The 23,903-nt window shown below is 38.4% G+C and overlaps 1 protein-coding gene across 1 annotated transcript in view; it reads left to right on the forward strand.

Annotated features, from left to right (window-relative positions):
• ift172 (intraflagellar transport 172) overlaps positions 1-23,903 on the forward strand; it is a gene marked incomplete in the record, with an annotated part of 42,804 nt that overhangs the window by 9,654 nt on the left and 9,247 nt on the right. Inside the window, 21 exon segments of the mRNA XM_035679186.1 lie at positions 2,748-2,915; positions 4,249-4,385; positions 5,629-5,644; positions 5,646-5,737; positions 6,615-6,699; positions 7,339-7,431; positions 7,660-7,737; positions 8,908-9,156; positions 10,242-10,320; positions 10,822-10,942; positions 11,519-11,663; positions 13,952-14,041; positions 14,347-14,444; positions 14,742-14,877; positions 15,711-15,827; positions 16,778-16,920; positions 17,705-17,798; positions 18,350-18,414; positions 18,971-19,151; positions 19,311-19,420; positions 21,377-21,506. Of these exon segments, the coding sequence (XP_035535079.1) occupies positions 2,748-2,915; positions 4,249-4,385; positions 5,629-5,644; positions 5,646-5,737; positions 6,615-6,699; positions 7,339-7,431; positions 7,660-7,737; positions 8,908-9,156; positions 10,242-10,320; positions 10,822-10,942; positions 11,519-11,663; positions 13,952-14,041; positions 14,347-14,444; positions 14,742-14,877; positions 15,711-15,827; positions 16,778-16,920; positions 17,705-17,798; positions 18,350-18,414; positions 18,971-19,151; positions 19,311-19,420; positions 21,377-21,506 (2,427 nt within the window).

Here is a 23,903-nt window from a genome sequence, read left to right on the forward strand (position 1 = left end):
TTTTTTCTGCTTTCTTATCCCATTAACAAAAGTTTTCAATTACATAACTACATTTGTTACTAACCCTGCTATAATATGTTTGACATATACTTAAATCATAAAAGCTCCCTGAATTTATTCTTTGTTGTTCTGAAATGACCAAATACAGAGATGGAAATAGAAATAACACTTTTCTAATAACAACGAAATGTCAAGCAGATTGAAACCACCTCACCTGTGTTGTAGCAGAAACTGTTTAAACCCAACACAAAATCTTTTCTGGTGTTTTATTAAAAAAGTTTGAGCACACAGTAATAACGGAAAAGCACAGCATTGTGATTTTGGCGATGCTCTTCATTTGTTTTTCTCCATTGATTTCAGTGGATAACGTACAATTCACTTTCTCCACCCCCAATACCAAAAAAACAAACATTTATAAAAGCTCTCAGTTTTGCTCTGTTCTGTGCTCGGCGGTGCTGAGATTCACAGCTTTTTGAGAGGCTGTCTGCGGGATGAGAGTGACAGGGAGCTGTTGTCAGTTGTTGCCCCGGGGTAATGAAACAGTTTGATGTTCAAGCCCTGGGGGAAGGAGGGGGGAAGGGAGACATGGAGAACTCTGGTAATTGGAAATCCCTCAGTGGCTTCACTTTTTTTTTTTTTTGCTGCACTTGCATGGCACATAATGACATTTAAAGATTTTTTAAAATATAAATTAGTTTTTTTTTCCCCCGGGTACAAATGTAGAATGTTTTCAGCATGTGCAAAATGTACTTTACTGGGACAGGTTGTGAAATATTTATGTATGGGCACAAGTGACTTTGGAAAGAACTCCAATATGCAAAGGATTGAAAGTTTGAGGGTAATTAAAACCAGAAAAATCTTAAATCTGTCTCCCTGTTTTTAGACGCTGTAAAGTTTTGTGGTTCTCGTACAGATAGAAATCCTTACTTTGAACTGTTTCTTCTCCATGAAACCTAGTTAAAACTATATTTTTTTTATTTGATCCATATGCTAGTAAATGCTCCTATTCATGTCGCGGCTCAGAAATTGTACCTTTAATTCAGTACTGATGGTGCATAAAGATTAGATGTGCAGCACCATGCCATTGGCCTATTAAACGGATAAAAATGCAACTGAATATACTCAACAGACTGAAAAAGATTTATATTATTTCACGTTTTTGGTTATTCACGTTCATAGCACGTATTCATTGCACTTCCCATCAGTAAGAAATCATAAAAAGTCAAGTTGTGTAACAAATGTTTCTTTAATTGAAACTTGCTTTCAAGTGAACTTATCAACAGGCTGCTCTTCCTCATTGCATTAAAACTTGGCCAGCTGAGCCCCAGGGTGAAACTATAGCTGAGCATTATTAAAAATGGTGGTTGTGTGTGTGGGGGGGGGGATATTAAGGTTAGCTGATTACAACAGCGGGCCGTCTCTCATACACTCCACATACATATTAAGTGCTTGGGGAGCCACTGTAGTTTATAGAATATACATAATCTCAGCTCATCAGAGTAGAATAGATTGCTAGTGTGAGTATTCATATGGAGCTGGTGGAAGTTAATCAACTTTGTTTGAGCCAAATGAGTTAAGCAATGTAAACTTCAACTTTCAGAGAGCGGGAATTGGTAAATAAGGTCCATCTCTGCGTTTAATACTAAACAAAATCAGCCTTTATTTACCTTTGGCTACATTTCTCTTTAATGATGCTAAAAGTGGTTCTGTCCCAGCATTTCAATGGATGCATGTTAGGAGCAACATGTGGTTGTAAAGGAGGGATGGCATCCAGATTAACATGAAACATAGTCGAATATTTCCATCTTGATATAGTTATCTTTCTATAATATCCAATCGACATTTTGCAATAATTAAAAAAAAATAATTCGTCAATAATTCGTCTAAAAAAGACCTTAGGAGGGAGTAAAAATCTACCTAAAAAAGTTAGATGAGAAGATCGACACCACTCTTATTCTGTATTTGTCCATTCAATATGAAACTGGAGTCAGGAGTCAGTTATCTTAGCTTAGCACAAAGACTGGAAACAGGAGGAAACGGCTAGCCTGGCCTGAAAATCTGCTTCCCATCCCCTCTAAAGGTTAATTAGCAAAAGCCTTATATATTTTCTCATACCTGATGTCGACATTAATCCTGGTTATAGTTTGTCAGGAGACGTTTTACAGCTATAAACTAAAGGTGGGTAGGTTGTTTCGACAGTGGACTGTGCTGCAGGAGGAGTTTCAGTCAGACCTGTAGCAAACACTGTCACTACTGCAGCAACAGCAAAAGCCTAATTCAACTTAAATTAATGAATCATCTTTAATTAGTTAATCTATCCATCAATTTTATGCCACTTATCTGGGTCTAAGTGGCAAAGTAGTTGTATCATTGGACATTATTGCTGCATACTGCTGGGAAGTACTGAAAAAAACAAGCTATATAATATAAATAATTGTAGACCATACTGACTTTCCAACATACTTTAATACTTTGGCCGGTGTGATTATGGAAGAAGTATCAAATTGCATTCCTTGTGGTATTAAAAAATTCTTAAATTTAACTCTGTGAAGGGGAAACAGCTCGTCTGACTGTGTCCAACAACATCAACCGTTTGTACCATATTGAATAGACAAATACAGAATGAGATTGGTATCGATCTCCTCATCTAACTCTCAGCAGGAAAACGAATCCCTCTGATCATTTTAGTTGATGAAATCACATTATGAAAGTAAGATTTTCTTTATCTCCCTCTCCTTCCCCCTCAGCTCCATCTGTATGATATAGAGCCCGGCGTGAAGGCCACGGTGCTGAGTTTCTGCTCCTATGTCCAGTGGGTGCCGGGCAGTGACGTGGTGGTCGCCCAAAACAGAGGAAACCTCTGCATCTGGTACAGTATCGACAGCCCAGAGAGCATCACCATGTTCCCAATCAAGGTGAGTCTTTGTCCTCTTTGATTGTGTGAGTCCATCAGGTTACATATTTACATGACTTAAAGGGTTATTAAGTATATGATTTCACAGTTAAACTCCTATTGTCCCTTTTCATCTCTTTATTTGAGCCTCTCTGCCTCACTCCAAAACACCATGGTTATCTGTCAGATAATAAATAGGTAACTAATTGGTAGATAGGTAGATAATTGTTTTTCACAGGCTGAGTAGTTCTCCTTATGTTGAGTAAACTGACTTGAATTTCCCCTTAAATAAAAACAAGAGTTTCTACCTCTGGCATCATTCACTAGGTTTGCAGGTTTTTTTTACCCAAACCACTTGCTTTACTTTTACTTTCCTCAAGCGTTGTGTCTCCTTGTGAAGCCGACTGAACGAGTGTTTTTAATGCTGCTGTCCTCGAGCAGTTACTTGCCCTCGGCAAACACAAGTTTTTAAAACTTGCTTGTGGAACACTCACTGATGTTCTTATTAATAATAAAAACTGCAGCACTGAGAGCCAGACGGTCTAATTTGCTGACAAATAACAGATAGATGATGGATAAATTATTGCTGCTGTCCACATTATGTGTGGCCCATGTTTTTTTTTCATCTGTATACAGATTCTTAACCTAAACATACTACAAGGAGTTTTTAAGTGGTCATGGAACAGTCTCTGTTTAATACTGATGCCTCTATTTGAGCCACATAAAGAAACAAGACCATCAGAGAGAAGATTGGCTGTTTCTATATAGTTTAACTCAGCACTGCCACCGGGTCAGATTTGGTCTGATTTCCTTCAAATCAGATGAACTGAGGTGGTAGAAACACTACCACGTTCAAAGTGTCTTGTTGCTGCTTTAAGTAAAAGTAGTAATACCACACTGTAAAAGCACAGTACAAGTAAAAGTTCTGCATTCAAAATGTTACTTAGGTAAAAGTAATGTCATCAAAATGTACTTGAAGTATCAAAAGAAGAAAAAAACTGGCTCCTATAAATGTTATATTAATATATACTACTACATATTTTGATTATCATTGCTGATACATAAAGGTGTAAGCAACATTTTACTGTTGTAGTTGGTTGAGGTGGAGCTAATTTTAACTATTTTATAGTCTGTTGGGTAGTTCATTCTACAACAGTGCATGATGATCATATCTTTTGTATGTCAAATCTTTATCTGTAAAGTAATTGGTACTATAGCTGTTCTAGCAGAGTACAATACACACAAAAGTACAATATTTCCCTCTGAACTGTAATGGAGTGCAGTAAATGTACTCTGGTATATTCGACCACTGGAGCATCCCTCTCTCTAATTCAGGTTTAACCTCTCTTTGTCAGGGAGACATCGTGGATCTAGAAAGGGCTGATGGGAAGACGGACGTGATCGTGACAGAGGGTGTCAACACTGTGACGTACACACTGGACGAAGGCCTCATCGAGTTCGGTACCGCCGTGGATGACGGGGATTATGACAGGTGAGCGTAGCCTCGCGCAGATCGGCCAGTCACTGTCATTATCGACGAGTTGAACATCCATCCGGCCTTCCAACTACTTGCTGCTTTACTCGGTCGGAGTCACAGTGACAGCAGGGCGAGAAGAACAGGCCAGATGTCCTTTTATCCAGCAGCTTCCTCCAGCTCTTCTCGAGGGTTTCCTCAGAGCTCCAAGGCCAGCTGGGAGATATAATCTGTGCGTCGTGATTTGAGCACCTCCAAAATGATGCCTCCTTATCAGATGCTGTGACTGACCTCTCTCAGTGTGGAGGAGCAGCAGCTGAACTCTTCACTGTGGCTCTGAACTGCCACCTTTCAGAGAGTGTTAGTGACTTGTACTTGTCTTTCTGATAGGAGGGTTGACTGTGGTTGATACAGGGTATCTTTAAGCTGTGAAAAAGCATTCAATTTAGTTTCCAAAAGTCGATTTTGTTCTCGCCTAGGCAGCAGTGTCAGTGGAAATGTTTTTGTATCTGACTGTATCTGTTGGGAGACGATTTACATCTATAAACTAAAAGTAGGATTATTTCAACAGTAGACTGTGCTGCAAGCGGCTGTTCAATCCTTTTGTATTGCGTCATACCGAAAGCAAACACAGTCGCTTACTTAAATTAATTAGTAATTTACAATTGATAAATCCATCCATCCATTAAATTGATTAATCCGCCCAGCCATTTTCTGCTGCTTAGCCAGGTCCAGGACACATTCATTTGATTATATATATTTTGTTTTATTTATATATTATCATATATATTGAAAAAAGTGATGTAACAATTCTAAGCCACATTGTCGTACATGGTTTTCCATCACACTTTCACACTTTTTCTCTGAGGTATGAAAAAGTAAAAGTAAATTTAACTACTTTGTGGACCCCGCAGAAAGACTGCGAGAGGACAAAGAATTACTGATAAAGCAAGAGCATTGATTGTGACTCAGTTGTCTCTTTACAAGGTTTCTATTCTTTAAAATTCTGTCGATGCCACAAAGACACTTTGCCGGGACCTCCAGGGCAAAGTGTCAAACCTGCCACTGACTGTTGAATAACCAGAGTCTCTCCTACATTTACACAACCCTGCTGCTGTTCTCATACTGCCTCTGCAACACACAATACCGGTGACACTGTTTGTTGTGTCGTATCTTGTATTATGGTCTGAATGGTTTCCTGATTGTACTTTACTGTATTTACTTCTGTGTGTGTTTATTTGTGTGTGTTTGTTGTTGACAGAGCCACAGCATTCCTTTGAGACTCTGGAGATGTCACCAGAGACTGAAGCCATGTGGAAGACGTCAGCAAGCGGCTCTAGGAGCCACCAGCTGCCACATTCTGCAGAAAGGTCAGCGAACACACACACACCCACACAACACACACCACACACACCTACACACTCACACACACTTACATCACACACACATGCAAAACCATGCAAGCTAATATTTGTGTCTCTGAAATAATTACATTCTGTATCAGTCATCATTGTCAGACTTACCTTTGTGACTGAAGAGGAAACATCAAGGACACCCTGGTCACCTAGAGTGAAAGAGCACACTTTTGGACACACACACACTCACACACACTCACTGTAGATGACTGTGTCCCAGCTTGACTTCCCTCTCTAACTTCATTAATCATCAAAGACAGTTATTTTTTAAAATTTTCTATCATACACACTTTTTTCTCTCTCTCTTTCTCTCTCTCTCTCTCTCTCCTTCCATCTTTATTTCTCTCTGTTTTGAGAAACTTTTCCAATTTGAATTCTCTGTCATTAATAATGCATATGCTGTTCGTTAGGCATCGGCTTGATTTGCATAAATCATGAAATCGGGGAAAGAAACGGTTTTGTCTGGAGTGGGTAATGTTAATGAGGGAGGGAAGCAAGAAAGAGTCAGACAGAAGGAGGCTTTTGCTTTTTAACTTTTTTTCTTTCATGACTTGTTCATTAATCTGATGCAACTGTTCAGAGGGAGTTGGTAATAAAGTGGCCAAATCCTAAGATGTGCTTTTTCATTTCTTAGCCCCTCAGACTGCAGTGTATCTAAAGGCTAATTAGAAAAAAGCTCTAATTTATCTCAGTGCATTAAGCGAACAGATATTCAGAGCTTTGACCAGCCGCTGTTACCTTCTAACTTCGACTCAGCTTAATGTTTTTTGTCTTTGTGTTTCCTTCTTTTTGTGTACTCGCTCACTCTTTCTTTCCCTTTTTTCTTTTCCAGGTGTTTTGCTGCATTAGGGGACGTCTCAACTGTACGTTTCCTCCACCAAACGAACCAGATTGCCGACAAAGTTTCACAGGAAATGGTGTGTTTCATGTCAGCACAGATACAGCAGTACAGTACATCTCCACACTGACCATTAAAGAGTATTGAGAGCGGGTTAGCAATGCTCTGATACTATTTTTCTTTCTGATACCTGAACTTTGTGTATCGACCGATTCTGTGCACCGAACCGATACATGTGCATTGAAAAAAACAACAACTATATATTCATTATTTTTTAACATGGGTATACTACTAACCCTGTATGATTGTTAGCATTGTTGTATGGCCCGAGAAGGTCATGAATCAAGAATGGCAAACGGGACACTACTGGAAGAAGCAGTGTCCCGTTTTGGGGCTAATAAATTACGGGGTGATACCCAGTACCACATTTTAGGCAGTATTGGAGGAACTCTGGTGCTTATATTTTTGGATTAACTACACTGATACTCATCAGCTGTAAATTTGGATATTTTGACACCGCAAAACCTGAATAATTAAATATTTGCTTTAAAGATTTATGCTTCTCGCGGCTGAAATGAGGTGAAATGAAAACTAGCATTTATTTTTTATATTACAATTTACAGAAGGAAATTAGTCATTTGTATTAATTTCTGAATAAAACCCCCAAACTCTGATCATGTTACATTTTATACATCTTGTGTGTGTCTGTTTTGACCAGGGAGGAGATGGAACTGCCTTTTTCCAAGTCCAAGCCCACGTGGCCATGCTGGATAAGAACTTTAAACTGGCTGAGATGCACTACATGGAGCAGGTTGGTGACTAACCCCGTTTTCCCTCATACAACCAAACCTTGTGTAGACACTTGCTTACAGAAGCTTTATTCTGTTTCTCACAATGCAACATTTTAAATCAGCCTTTTCACTCTATAGTATGTAGAACTGAACCAAACGTCCCGGCATTTGAACGGTCTTCATTATCTTCTTTCTACCTGTATATTTACGCCGGTAACCAAATCTGTAATTATATAATCCTTCTGCAGAATGCCATCGATGAAGCTATAGAGATGTACCAGGAGCTCCACATGTGGGATGACTGCATTGCAGTGGCTGAAGCCAAGGTAATAATGAGCAGACCAAATTTTTACCTAACACCTTTGCATTTTACCCAAGGGAGCTTTTGTTCTCGCTGTCTGTTGTTGCATACTGTAACCTTTTCTGCGGTGCAGTCATTTAGCCAGCGTTGTCTGGGTCTCAACAGTTAGATAAATCTTGAATAGGCGACTTTCTCCCTAATTTCCGTGCAACAATTCTTATTGGACTCAATAGATCCCCCAACGTAATATAGGAGTCTGATTACACAATGAACACATGCTGCATCATTAGTCAGGCAAATTAGTGACTTGAATATGGGAACTGTAAAGTGGCCTTTTGTAAATCCTCCGTTGGACAGTTCGAGGAGTGAGTAACTCCTTACTAACTGATCAAATTGAATCATGCATGGGATCGTTTTAATATCAGCTTTAAGAGGGATCAGTCATGTAGTCATGAATGATTCTTCTTTATGCTTTGTTTCGTGTACTTCTTTAAAGGCCCATCTTAGAGCGGGCACAAGCTAGAGTATGCTATAAATACTGTAGTGGCATTGTCCCAGGTATGTCCCTATAAAAATAAACCTGAAATAAATAAAGAAACATTAAGCAATTTGACAACAACACAAACAAACAATTTACATTTAGTGCTGTTCACCAACACACTGTGTGTCTAACAAACGTGTAAAGTGCATTTCCTTCCTCATAAAACATTTGCAAAGCCGGTTTTAAGTATTTTAAATCCTCCATTTATCTTGGCGCTCTCTGCAGCATATCTTAGCGTGTTACCGCCACGTGTTGATTAGCGGAATATAGTGTGAAACTATTACTAGGAAACTACTGTATATGCATGTACGAGAGAAACAAAACGGGGAAAAAACAGCTCAATTGTGCTTCTAGAGGTTTAAAACTCAACAAGGAACCTTTAACTGCAACTGATTTAAAAAAGGTTTCAACTAATGATTAATCTGTTGATTATATCAGAAAATAGCCGATTATATCTTCTCAGAGCCCAAACTAACATCTTCAAACTGCTTATTTCCAGTTAACAGTCCAAATCCAAATATATTCAATGAACAATTATACAATAAAACATTGAAAATGAAAGTTAGATTATTAAAATATTTGTATCAATTATTCATATAAATCTGAACCTACGTCTAACTTATAAACAACCCTACTCTCTATAAATGACCGTAGGGCCACCCGGAGCTGGACAGCCTGCGTGCAAACTATTACCAGTGGTTAACGGAGACGGGTCAGGACGAGAAGGCCGGTGAGGTGAAGGAGAGCGAGGGAGACTTCCAGGGCGCCATCAACCTCTACCTGAAGGCCGGACTACCGGCTAAAGCCGCCCGGCTGGCCATCGGCCACCCGGAGATCACCAACAACAGCGACACTGTCAGCCGCATCGCCGCCAGTCTCATCAAGGGAGAGTTTTATGAGAGGGTGAGTGTCTTTATGGTGCATTCTCTGGCTCTTGTTTATTGTGGAACTGATCACAGCTGGTACGGGTAACCTATGATGGTAAATCTCCTTCGTTCCTCCTTTACTTTAACTCTTTTTCAGACACCTCATCTCCCTCTCTTCTCTGAACAGATGCCAGGAGAGGAGAGCTATCAACATTTTTCTTTGTTTATTCAGTTTTACACTCTGTCTCCCTCCATCTGTCTGTTATTTCCCTGAGTCTCTTACTGTAGCTGTTTGTCTGAGAACTCAATTCTTCTCCTCTAGCCATCTGTGTTTATGTAACAGGTGGGAAAGAGGGAACGAAACCTCAGATCAGATTTTGTTGCTGTATCCTGATGGTGTTTTTTAGGCGTTTGAAGGTTGAAACGGATGCTGGCAACGTGTGATTTTTAACTTGCGGTAGCCAATATGTCCTGTTCACATTCAGTATATTTTGTGTACCTTACAAAGACTGTGTGTTGTGCAGTTTGTTGTTGACAGGTTAGAAAAGCCACTGAATTAACATTTAAACCACCGGAAAAGAAAACTCTTCACTGAAAGAAATTTGAATGAAGCTGGGGTGGGTTTTTTTGGACAAGCATCCTGATAAAAGAAGTAGTAAGATGAAGAAAGAGTTAGATAAGTAGAAATGATGATGGAGAGGGACCACTGCAGAGGTACATAATGGAGAAAAATGAGAAATAAATGTCCCAAAATGGATATTACAGATTCATGCAGATTATTGTGCCTTGGAAAATCCTCCTAAGTATTCCTCTGGTCAAATATCTCATACAGGATTTGTGCTTAAAGGTAGGTTATAGGTTGTTTGTTGAAATATCACACTACAGAGGAATAAACTGTTCCCAAACACTAACAGTCGTAAGGCAGACTGAGCTATCTCGCTAAAACGCAACAGCTATTGGCCTACCACATGGCCAAAACTATGAGGACACCTGACACCTTGTGTGTCCACATACTTTTGTCCATTTAGGTAACATTCCCAACAACCCTGACTCAGCATATTGGATGTTCCTAATGTGTGAATTTGTCTTAATGCATGGATATTCTCTGTGTCCTCTGACCAGGCAGGAGATCTGTACGAGAGGATCAGAAACAACCAGAGAGCTTTGGAGTGCTTCTGCAAAGGAGGTGCCTTCAGGAAAGGTAAATCAGCGACATAACCTATATTATAGATAAAAATGTGTCCGTTTGGTGATTTTAAATTACGCTAGCTTCACATGACTCTAGGGGATGCAGTGTTGGTTGACTGGTTGATTGGTTGGTCAATCTACCACTTATCTCCAAGAGGACGATCCTGTGCTTTTTCTTCTAGCGCCAGCAGAGGTTGACGTTTGTGGTTCTGAGGGAAATGTCTCAACAGCTGTTGGATGGATTTACATAAAATTTGCTACACACATCCAAGCCCCCCATCAGAATAAATTGCAATTACTTTGGTGGTTCTCTGATTTTTTTTATGTAGTGCAACCATTCAGTACATTAGTTTATGACCCGCAGAACCAATAACTCAGCTTTACTTTGTGTTATTGCTAATTAGTAAAAGTGTGGACTCTACTAGATGGTGGACATTAGGTGGATGTATGTGGTTGAGTTATGTTGTAGGTATACAGTAGATTATATCAAGTTTCTCCTTCCTGCTTCCTGTAGCGGTGGAGCTGGCTCGCCTTGCCTTCCCTGCCGAGGTGGTGAAACTGGAGGAGTCCTGGGGAGACTACCTTGTCCAGCAGAAACAGATGGACGCCGCCATCAACCACTTCATTGAAGCAGGGTATGCAGAGTAGAGGAGTGAAGAGACAAAGATTTGGGCAGATGGAGAGGAGGAAAGAGGACACGTAATAAAACAATCCAACAGAGATGGCCAATAGTTCTTTAAATCGTTACCAGCACCATAACAGAGGGATGAGAAGAGATATCTTTTAAACGTTATTTTAATTTCCCAAAAATACCAAGTAAAGGCAGGTGATCAGCGCCCAGATTTTTATTCTCTTAAGGTTGAAAAAGCATTTGAAAAAGAATTTTGATTGTAGGAAGCTAAAACTCACCACAATAACAAAGGTTTTGAAAATACTACTTCCACTTCATAATTGCTTCTGCCAGTAAAGTTTCAATCTGCACCAAAGTCCTTACAAAATAATTAGTTTTTACTTACTTACAAACCAAAGTTAATTTACTTTGAGTTTGGCTGTCAGTCCATTTTGTCCTTCTGTCAACCAAGATTTGGTGGAGCAACACCGTTAGTGTCTACACACATAATCTACATTTCAGAGTCGATGCTTATTTTATGTTATTTTATGGAAACACTTGCATACAAACATACTAAAATCTGTTGTTTTTCCCATCTCAGCTGCTCACTTAAAGCCATCGAGGCGGCCATCGCAGCTCGTCAGTGGAAGAAAGCCGTCCACATCCTGGAGTTACAGGAGGATTCATCAGCAGGGAAATACTATGTGAAGATAGCTCAGTACTATGCCGCCATGCAGGACTATGAGGTGAGAGAGGAGGGACAATGTGTGCAGGCAAGTTAAATATAGAAGAAAATAAAAAGAAGAATAAGAAGAAATGTTGAGGGGAGGTGGTTCAGACAGTTATACCTGTGGTAGTTTAACAGATCAGCTCAGTTGGTCACCATGCAGTTTAACAGTGGTTCTCAAACCCTTTTCGTATCAGGGACCCTTCAAATTGATACACATCAGACCACGGACCCATATTTGATAAGATGTATCAGGGATCCCCGTCTGAAAAGATTTAGCTATTCCATAATGACTGTAAACAGTGTGGATTGACAGATTAACAATGTGAAACCGATGAACAGAATAGTCATTTTTATATATTCAATCATTGGGCTAACTTCTAGCCAGTGAAATAATATTGAAATTAAAATAATCCCCATTTTTACAAGGACCCCCTAGAACCACCCCAGGTTGAGAACCCCTACCTTGTAGAGAAAGTACAATGAATGTGTGAACTGAAACTTTAGCTACACTAATCAATATTTGAATGTGAGATTTTAACAGTACGATAGCCAGCTCAGATAATATGTTTCACAGTGTTACACAATCATTATTATAATCAGTGACAATGACCCTTAAAGGAATGATAACAGCAGGTTGGAAAAAACCTTCACTATAATTTCAAAAACTATTATGTCCTATATTTTTTAATAACATGAATATAGTGGAATTCAATGTGTTTTAAAATAACGATAACAGTAGAATTCACTGTAGATAAGCAAATATACACAGTATCGGTATACCACTGCAACCCTAGTAATGATGAACCCACAGAGAATTATTATTACATCAACTCTTCAGTTCCAGTCAGCACTGCAGAGAGATTTAGCATCTTTCAGCTCATTGTTTTGGTTTTATGGCAACGTTTCTGCTTTGGTTCCAGCAGCAGGGCAGCAGTTTTCTGTGAAAAAGTTCTGATGACCAATTGTACACTACATGAACACTGTGGAGCATTTAGCTGCCAAAGAGCCAGATATCTGTCTCAGGTGTAGATGGAGACGAAAAATAGAGCTGAAAGGGAGTGAAAGTCAGATTCTGTTTGTCTGTTTGACGTCTGATGTGTCTGCTGGATCTTTAAATTGGTCACTGATTTCAAAGATTTTATATAATATGTTTTTTAATATGTCCATAAATGGTGAGTATGTAAGTAGTGGTTATTCACTATGAATTATATTATATACTTACCTTATAGAAATTCTGTATATGGCAGCCTAAATGCCGGTACATTTGGCTTTGTGGTTAGGTGAGCAACTGAGGTTTTTCTTCTTGAACACCACAGCGGAGGCAGCCAGAGGGATAAAGTGACATTTTGCCACCGGCAGTTACTTCCTGTACATTGCTCAGGGATACATACTGTCACCCATAACACACCCATATACACACACACACACACACACACAACCTTGCACACGTACACAAACTTTAGTTCAGTCTCCATGGAGCTGTGTGGGCTGTGTTTGCTCGAGGCTGCTTTGGCAATAATGACAAGTTGGACGGTTGTAAGAATAGTTGCCTAAATACCAGAAATACAGGGCTGCTGAAAAGGAGAAGAGAAATCCGGTGTAAATACAAAGAAAAGAGAAAAAGAAGAGGGATGATGATGGTGAAGCACAGCGTGCTCTGCTTATTCTGATGAGCTCAGCTGAGCCAAACAGCCTCCACAGACTGCCAGCCTCTGAAAATAGCAGGCCATTTCAGTCTGTTTGCTCTGTGGGCATATTCACAGAAAGTAATTAAGATAACAAGCTCTTTGCTTTCCAACTTGTGGAAGTTGCAGGAAAAGTATAATTCAGTGCAAACTCAAACAATGAAGGAAGGCCCACACCTGTGATTTCAATGCAAAAATTATCAGGGAAAAAAACAATGACTAAACGTTTTTTAATCAGAACGGACGATTAACCGGCACATACATTTGCATTGATGCCAGTGTTAGTTCAGGTTCAATGGAATATAGCTTTTGGCTTTATGTAGAAAAAATCTATTCAAATTGAAGTAGCGGATGCTTCCCTTTCCCTTCTCTACAATCTCTCACTCCAGCAACAGCTCACACTACTCTGTATGATGTTATTAGTTCTGTACAAGTGTTTTTGTGCTTTCTTTACCCTGCAGGAACGCCATTTTTATATATTAATGTGCCAGTTAAGAAGTGTGCGCTCCAAAAAAAATTTAAATGTGACCTTTTATGTAGAGGACTTATAATGTTCAGATTATATTTGATGTTTTCTGAGTGTATGTTTGTATGTAATTTGTGTGTTAATGGCGTGTAGGTGGCAGAGCAACTGTTTGTGAAAGGAGGTCACATCAAAGATGCTATAGACATGTACACCACAGCAGGACGCTGGGAGGAGGCTCATAAGGTTAGTATGGAGGGTAATTACAGAGAGAAGTATGAAAAATAAAGAGAGATAGATTAATATGCATTTTTGTGGCAAATTCAACTTTCCCCTAATGTAATATTTGAGTTTTTTATTTATTCCCTTTTCCTAATCTTGTTTAACCAGCATAGTCTCAGCTATAAACATAGTAATGCACAAAATACGTCACACTGAATGATAATGATAATCAACACTACATTTGATTACTTTTTAAAAAGAAAATTATCAGCGTCGGAAACAGAAATGAAATAAAGTCATTGTGATTGTCTGGTGTGTTTTGTTCGCAGTTGGCGGTGAAGTGTATGACAGAGGAGGAAGTTATGGCTCTGTACATCAGCAGAGCTCAGGAGCTGGAGAGAGATGGGAAATTCAAGGAGGCTGAGCGGTAAATGGAGATCACTTTATTTATAGTAATTTGTCGCATCACTGGCTCCTGGAAGCATGGAAAATGGAGTGAGGCGAACTAACATGACTATGTTTGAAGTCATCTCTCACCTAAATTACAGCTAGAAAAAAATGATAAAAACAGTATTTGACTGTTGACAGGTGGTTATTTCAGAGCCTGTTTTGACTTGGCTGTCTGCTCATTTCACTCTAGACTGATTTAAATCTTGTTAAAAGTCCTCTCTTACTTTTTTGACTTTAAGAAAACAATTACTAATGGTTGCCTGGGTGTGTCCAGGTTGTTTGCCACGGTGAAGCAGCCTGACCTCGCCATAACCATGTACAAGAAGAACCGGATGTTCGATGATGTCATCCGCCTGGTGGCCAAACATCACCCCGACTTGCTGTCAGAGACCCACCTGCACCTGTCCAAGGTAAGGCTATGAAGTTAATCCCGCCCACAAAGCTTTAATTGGTCGACCAGGCTGTCAATGGGCACGACATCAGTGATTAAGAGGTCTGGAACGAGGCTATAAATTAACAGGAAAACCGAAATTCAATAGCACTGTTCATTTTGTGCAATAATGCCTTGTATAATGCGATTACATGGACCAAATTATCTTTTAGCAAATAGAAGGTACACATAGGTGTTACCAATAATACTAATTAAGGTTTCGTTCCATTTAGTGTAGCAGAGCCTTTCCAGTGAGCCGACACCTTATAACTTGGTGTGATTTCATTTTGAGGGCAGGAAGCGAGACCATTCTGTGTTTCTTATGTAACAGCAGACAAACGAGTGTGTTCACAGTTTTGTGGTTGTCCGATTATCTTGTGAGAGTTGCCCCGCAGTGCTTTGAACTCTCACAATTATTGGGAATGTCTTTAAAAGGAGAATTTGGTCTGAATTCTTGTAGTTTTAAAGCTCATGCCCCTGAATTAGTTTTGTCCTGATATGGTTGCTCTGAGACTTTAAGTCTCCAGAGAGTTTCAGCAAAGAAGATTCTGAAGAATTCCAATGGAGTTTCATCATTAAGTGGTTTTACTTGCTTTTGTCAGCAGTTTTCCCTTTTTGCTGTCTCAAACTGAGAAAAAGGATTGCCGAAGGGACATGAATTGTACTTTAATGATCATATTCTAACTCAAACATTCATGTGCTTTAATAGATTTTCTATAGATGATCAATGCTGGATCGTACTGTTCTGTGAGTTTTTTCTGTGCCTGATGTATATGTTATGTTAAATATGTATGATCTAAATGTTTCTTGTAGGAGTTGGAGGCTGAATCCAGATTCTCAGAGGCAGAGTACCACTTCATGGAGGCTGAAGAGTGGAAAGCTGCAGTCCACATGTACAGAGTCAATGATATGTGGGAGGATGCATACAGGGTAGATACAGCCACTTTTGTTTTGTTAAGCTGTTAATCCCATTAAATTTGCAAGATATTAAGAGTTTTGTTCTCCAAATGTGTGAACTGTAGTTGTACATTTTAAAGCCTAAAACCTCGTCCGACACAACAAAATTACAGTCCTTCTATATATCTACCTTTGACTTGTTGCTGAGGAAAAGTAAATAACACCATTGACAGCTGTTCCAGTACTCATTGCAAACAGTACAGTGAAGTTAGACACACAGTTACTTCTCAGTGACTTAAAAGATGTTAAATGTTGGTTGAACGTATGTGTTTAAAGGACATTTTCAACATTTAAAGATTGCTATAATGACATAAAAGACACATAATTTAAACTTTTACAATCGCTATACTGTACTATTTTCTGTAGAAAATGTTATTTCACCTGAAATGATGAGTCTAAGTTGTATTTAACTTTTAAATTATCAATATTTGACATTTCTAACTTAACTTTATAGCGTTTATAAGAAGTATACAGACATTTAATAAATGGTTTATAATACACTTTTAATGTAGTCGAATGCAGATTTAAGTCTTTATTAATGTACTCATCAACAACTATAACACTCATAAGTGGAGGCTGCTGTAAAAACAGATGAATGATAACACATTACAATAATATACACCTACAATGCTCTTATAGCTGTATATAGCTACATTATAGTGTTAGAAACCATTTATTAAATGTTTATATACTGCTTATAGATGCTAAATCAGAGGACAAATTATTATTGTTTACTGAGAGATAGACTTGTGTGTAGGCAATTGTATGCTTCCCTGTTGTCAGTGTTTATTGCTGCTGTTGTGTTGTGAGCAACTTTATAGCTTCTATTAGATGTATTTGTCTGGGATTATCTGCGGTAAGGGAAACTGCTGCAAGACTCCTACAGAGATATTTATTTACACATATACTTCTATGTGTGTCAGGTGGCTAAGAACCATGGAGGTGCTGGAGCCCAGAAGCAGGTGGCCTACCTGTGGGCCAGGAGCCTGGGAGGAGAGGCGGCCGTCAAGCTGCTCAACAAGTTCGGCCTCCTGGAATACGCCATCGAGTCTGCTTTAGATAACTTGTGAGCTGCACCACAACACTTAAACGCAACATACACTGCGATTCATTTACTCACATCTTCAGTCAAATGTGACCTGTGTCTTTTATACTGTTGGCGGGGAGCTCCTAGCATTTAACCTCCACAGATGATTTGCATCCTGAGAGTTGTGATAGTCAGTATTGAAATCATTCCAATTGAAGATTTCGGATCAACTGTTACCATGGGATACGATCTAATACACTCTGGTGTTTAATTTGTCCACGCTTTCGTAAAACAGGAAGTTGTTGGATTTGAATCCACTTTTGTTGTTTTGGGATTTGTCCTTGTAATAAGTGCTCTTCAAAGTCGACACTTTGGTTTATCCCGGTTTCATTCATTTTTTCGTTGACTTGTTTGAATCGGTGGTTATTTCTCCGACTGTCTAGGCGTCCAAAAATCTTCTTCAGTTCTTTAAGAATTGAAAACAAACTTTCTGCGGTGGTCGAGTTCAGCTTGAAAGCTAATATTTGTGTGAGAAACATACATCCCCACACAGCCATGGGCCTGTTTATTTTGATTGAGGTGTTTATATGAAGCAGTTTTATTCTGTTTGTGATTTAAACTGATTATAATCAGAATATTAAGCTTCATGTAAACATATATAATGATTCACTAAAAAGATGTGTGAACCACTGTGAAGTTTCTGGGCTAAATACAGTATATGAAGAGAGCTCTTTGGACCAAAACACAAACCATCCACCCATCCAAATGAATATTTATCCTACAGTCAGTTATTGTATTGACTTCCTCTTTATTTGCTCCACAGCTCATTTGACTTCGCCTTTGATTTGGCTCGACTTTCCTGCAAGGAAAAGATTCCTGAGATCCACTTCAAACATGCCATGTACCTGGAGGATGAGGTAAATCTGTTACAGTCCTGCTGCACACAGTTACCAGTAATCTGCTGTTCATACCGCTACATAATATGCATCAATAAAACCACAGTGGTTGTTTTATTTGACCTCTATAAAGTCATCACAAGAAACCTATGAATACCTCAATACCAATCATTTAACTTCAGTCTCCTTTACATATTAAACTGTTTAATATGTAAATGAATCTAAACCGTAGTCTCAAAGGCACACACAATCTTGGTCTTATCTTCATACTTCTCTCCATTATTCCTAACAGCTATGAATGGTCATAACCTTTAGCTTGTTAAGCCTGTAAAAATATGAATTTTCCTTAAGTCAGCTTACATTCTTATATGTGACTCGTATCTGAATGTAATGAAATTTAACATTTTCATCAGATTTTACAAAAGTCCAACTCAGTCCTGTAAATATATAATATAGATAGGTTGCCAATAATTACATTTCTGCTATATTCCTTGTACCTGACAATGTCTACTACTACATTTCTAGTACAGTAACTTGTGGTAATTGTGATGTTGTCACTGTTTCATCTTCAGGGCAAGTTTCCTGAGGCTGAGGTTGAGTTCATCAAAGCAGGAAAACCCAAAGAAGCCGTGTTCATGTGAGTCCTGGAGCTCACACATGTAGCTCACTGTTACTGTCATTAAGGGTAGATTTATATCAAAATACAGATCAGATGTGTACTGTAACTAAGTACATTTACTTAAGTACTGTACTTAAATACAGATTTGGGGGAATTGTGTTTGACATGTGTTTTTCCTTTTTCTGTTACTCTATGTTAACATCTTAGAGAGAAAAATCCACTTTGTGTTCAAATATCTGATGGATTTAGTTACTAGTTACTTCAGATTTTACATAGAAAGCATACTAGCAGCCTTTGAAATATGTAGCTTTGTTAAAAATTAAACAACTATTACACAATTAGAGCTAAAACCGTTAGTTGAATGATTGACAGGAAATCAGTTCATTATCATTTTGACCAGTCCATTCAACCAGCCCAACAGTAAAATCCTGCTTTTACATAAATACATGAGTAATAATGATACATAATAGTGTAACAGTCACAGGGGAAAACTCAGCAAGAAGTACTTTTGATACTTTTCATTTACATTTTCCTGTTTTGTGTGTGTGTGTGTGTGTGTGTGTGCGTGCTCCAGGTACGTCCACAACAAGGACTGGGCCAGTGCGCAGCGGGTGGCTGAGGGCCACGATCCAGAGAGTGTGTCTGAGGTTCTGGTCGGCCAAGCCAAGTTCTGCTTTGAACAGAAAGATTTCCAGAAGGCTGAAGCCTTCCTGCTCCGAGCCCAGAGACCCGAACTTGCTGTTAAATATTACAAAGTAACTATAAGAGCCAAACTGGCTTCAGAAAAAAAACACAAGAAAATAGTTTCTAAATATCCCAAACAAAAATAATTTATTTATTTTACTGAAACTTTATAAATCACAGACTTTCACCATCCTTTATTCTGTATTTGTTTGTTTGTTTGTGTTTATCAGGATGCAGACATGTGGAGTGATGCGATGCGGATCTGTAAGGAGTATCTCCCCAACAAGCTCTCCATACTTCAAGAGGAGTACGAGAAAGAGACCTCCAAGAAGGGAGTCCGGTGAGATTAAGACCAAAAAAAAAAAAAAAGAAACTAGTGGACCACATTTCTTTTAATGCTCATTTACTTTATTGTAGTCCAGAGAGCCTTAAAATGCCGATTATACTGATCTTCCCTCACATTACACAGTAAAAACCAGGAAATCTGTGAAGCCTTCCTGCTTAAATAAAAACAAAAAACAGTCACTGAAGTTTTATCTTGTTATAGCTGCAACAGCAGATACCAAAAGCCTTGAGTCATAATTATAGATCGTGAAGAGAAGTTTGGTATTTATGTGACATTTTTTGTTTAGATTCTCTATTAGATTCTGTTGACCTGTTACGTTATTAAGAAACCTCTTAAAAGCCAGATGGAGACCACAGAAACCCACTATGAACATTTCACATGCTCTCCCCATTTACCCAGCAGTATAATCTATGCACAAAGAGTCAGTTTGATGCTTTATTAAAACACAGCTCGTATGTTATCCCAAATTGAAACTACCGGCGAGGAATAGCTCGTTAGTTAGCCAGCAGACCAGCAGCATGCAGCTCTTATCCTCCTCCCATCGCTTCTCCCTCTTTAATGACTCGTGGGAGAAAACATCAAAAGTTACCAATGGAAACGAACGAGGAAGACGGTTAAAGTGAGAAAACACTGAATTATTGCTGCAGAGTTTACAGCTCAGGCTCCAGATAAGTGCAGGGTTTCCCGTTTCTTACAGGCATCTGCACACCACGGTCAAATGCTAGTTTACTAAGAGGTGCACGTGACTTTAATCTTAATTAAAAAGAAGGTAATGAAGAAGACAGATCAAGAACAAGAAAGAGAAGGAGAAATTAATATCCTGATTAAAAAGGTTGAATTGTGGGGATGATTCCTGCAATGATTCATGTGCTATGATCATTTGTAATTGTTGATTTAGTGAAACAAATGAGCAGAAGAACTGAACAAACAACAGCAACAGTAACACAATACAGCTTAAAAGATACAGTAGTTAGCTTTGTGTTAGGTCCCAGGAATAAAGAGAGGAATACAAAGATAACAGCAACAGGACATCAAGTCACCTCCAGTCTATATCAGTCTCAGTCCAAAATACAAACGCAGCAGAGGCCCTTGAACAAATAAATCACAGAACATTAATTAGGAAAGAACTGTAAATGTGATAATACGAGTAGACCACATACATACAGTTAATATATATATATGCATATTCATATTTGATAGCCATTTGGACCAGTAATTCCAACTTTTAGCAATACAAAGAAGATAAATCACAGAAATAAACTATAAAATAATTATAATGTGTAATAATACGGGTCCCACAATAACAAGTACTTACCTTTCTTTCTATTTAATATCTATATTCATGTGATAACAATTTAGATCAATACTTAAAGTCTTCTTCTCCATATCACACATTTCTTATCTTCTCTCCTTTTGTTGGTGGTTCCTTGTCTACCCATTTCTTACTTATTGCTTTTTCACTGACTACAAATAATACTTTAAAGGACCAGTGTGTAAGGTTTAGTGCCATCTAGCGGTGAAGTTGTAGATTGCAACTAACTGAACACTGCTCGTGTCTGTATTTGGCGACCTGGGAATGATGATAAAATCGGCTACTGATCAGAATGATTTATGTCAGAGTAACGTTGATGGCTGTGTTTGTTTACAGTATAAACAACAGTGTTTTTATTTATTATATTATATTATATTATATTTTCTTTATTCTTCAGTTTTTCCTAATTTCTTCCAAGTTGCACTCTTCAATCTTTGAATGATAAGAAAATGTCTTGAAGTAAAATAACAGTAAAATTTAATTATTCTGATTGAAATTTTGCCCAGATATTGAGAGTCTATCATTCAGGGTTTCCAACTTGTTTAACAATGCTTTGTTTTATATTTGATGATGTGCTGAATTTATCCCTCAAAAGAAGTGAATTTGTGTCCTTAACTGACTCTGTGTGTTTGCTTCAGGGGCGTGGAGGGCCTGCTGGAACAGGCCAGGGAGTGGGAGCAGTCAGGTGAATACCCCCGGGCTGTGGAGTGTTACCTGAAGGTGAAGGATGACTCCAACACGGCCCTGATGGAGAAGTGCTGGATGAAGGTAAAAGACAGATTTACAATAGGTCCAATCAGCACTGATACAGTTCCCTTTATCGTAATACTGTATAGTGCTGAGAGTAAGACCGTGGGGGTCGGGGTAAATCTGAGGGGTTGTCAGATAATTCACAGGACAAACAAGCAAGATAATGATATTTTTTTTTCAGACAATCCTCAAATTTATGTTTATTTTTCTTCTGAATTACTGGATAATTTTCTCTCCTCAGGGCTTTTTTATCAAACACAATTACCAACATTCATCTTTTCCACTGTGATTATGTGCTGTTTTTTCTCTTTTAATTCATCGTGAACTCATTTCTGAGACAACAAATGTAATCTGAAATCAAATGTTATCTGAAATCGTGTATGGAGAATTGCGATGGGCGTTTTTTCACAGTTTTTTGACATTTTGTATTCTCAGTGATTAATTAATTGATCAAAAAAAAAAAGAAAATGAAAATAATTGTCATTTTTTAACACATTACTAGAATATAGTAGTTATTCTTTAATGTTTTAGCAAACAAATAACACAGCTTTTTGTTTCAATTCCACAAATTAAGATTTAACATAGAAAACATACGAAGGGTTTTTAAAATTTGATGCTTTGCTATAGATTAAACCTCCAAAAAATTGAACAAAATTCACAACAAAACAGGAAAAAATAGAAATGTAAAAAGAGGGCACTTCTCTTTCTTTATAACCTTTGTTCAGTTCTTGTCGGACCAGCTGAGAGCACTTCTCTTGTATGCGCTCCATTTTCCCTGGCGTTGTTAATGGATCCCTGCTTTAGTCCTCAGATAATAAGTCAGCTTTTCCCTGGAAGATATTACCTCAACAATATCCAGCCACTGTCCTGGACCAGCTCCTTGTAATGGCCTTTTTACATGCAAGAATCAGGATTTTAAAGCGATAGAAGTCCTTCTTTTGGATTATATCATCAGGTATTAATCCAAGGTACACAATCCAGGCGTCCCGGTGAATCTGTTCCATCCTTTTCAAGGGAATCCGACCAAATCCGACCCAGTTGCAAGCCTTAGGAATAACTATAAAGTCTCACTAATGGTCTTGTTGGTTTATGTAGGTCAAATAGAGGCATCAGTATTAAACTGAGACTGTTTCATAACCTCCTAAAAAATCCTAGAAGTAAATTTGAGTAATTTTTTATGTAAACTTGCTGTTTTTCTTAAATGTTTTAGGAAACAAGTGAAGCCCGGCCAGTGTGAGGAAGTTCCAAACTGCTGTGCTAAACTCTTTCTAATGCTTGCAGTCAACCACTATTGTATTACAGCATGGCTGTTAGTGCATCCGATATGAAGTGAATCCTGTATGGTTAGGTTTTTTTGTTGCCTCAAAAGCAAAACAGTAAACAAATAAATAAAAACGAGGCATGCTGGGCGCTAAAACAGAAACATAAGAGCATTTTATTTTCTCCAGTTAGCTGCTTTCCCATTCAGCGTCGTAGTGGATGATAGAATAGATATATAATGATAGCCACCGTTTTCGCTGATGGCGGAGGAGGGGGAAAGGTCACCGTGTCACTAACATGAATAGATCTCGTTCCGGGGGGTGTAGAGCAAATATTGTGTGTTATTGATTGAAGTGCGATAGAGATCAGATCATTTGGAATTTGAATGGTTGTTCGGACGGTGTCGCTAAAAAGAAAGGTCACAGGCTCTCAGGGATCAATAGGTGTTTTTCCTTCGTCGTGTTTGATTAACCAGCGCGAGGAGAAGAAAGACAGATGGTTTATTCTCATTTGAGAATTGAACGTTTGGTCTCCTGGTGGCGTTTCGAGGAAAGGTCACAGGGTCAGCGGGATCAATACGTGGCTTCCTCTAGAAAGCCTGAATATGCACATTAGGTTTTATTCCAATTACTTGTTTTCAAAGGAACAGTCCGTTGACGGGCGGAGATGATCACTTAACCTCTGATCCTCTCCAGAGTTACCAAAGCATCTGAAAACTACAGCAGCTCTGAATTAACTAATGCTAATTAAATCTACTGGTGAGTGGAGTAAAAAGGTAACACTGATGTTCACTTTGAGATGCATATTAGAGATTAGAGCTCAATTAAAGCTTCAATTAAATGATTTGTGATCAACAGAGAAATAATGAAACATTCGTTTTCAGATTTTTAAACGAAAACAAAAAAAAAAGACGTTCTCAAGTTCCAGCTTCTCAAATGTGTTTTCTCAGATTTTTAAAATTATTTTACATTTTAATTGTTTGAGTTATGGAGCATTAATCTGACAAAACAAAGGACATTTATGATGGGAACTTTTAATTAAGTCATTAAACATTAATGGAAATAATTGTTAGTTGCCACTCTCTTATAAATAATTGAATTAAAGGTCCAGTGTGTAACATTAAGGGGGGTCTGTTGGCAGAAAGGGAATATAATA

The sequence above is a fragment of the Morone saxatilis genome, unplaced genomic scaffold (genome assembly GCF_004916995.1).
Source record: "Morone saxatilis isolate NCDOM2014 unplaced genomic scaffold, NCSU_SB_2.0 Contig7, whole genome shotgun sequence".
NCBI classification, from domain to species: domain Eukaryota; kingdom Metazoa; phylum Chordata; class Actinopteri; family Moronidae; genus Morone; species Morone saxatilis.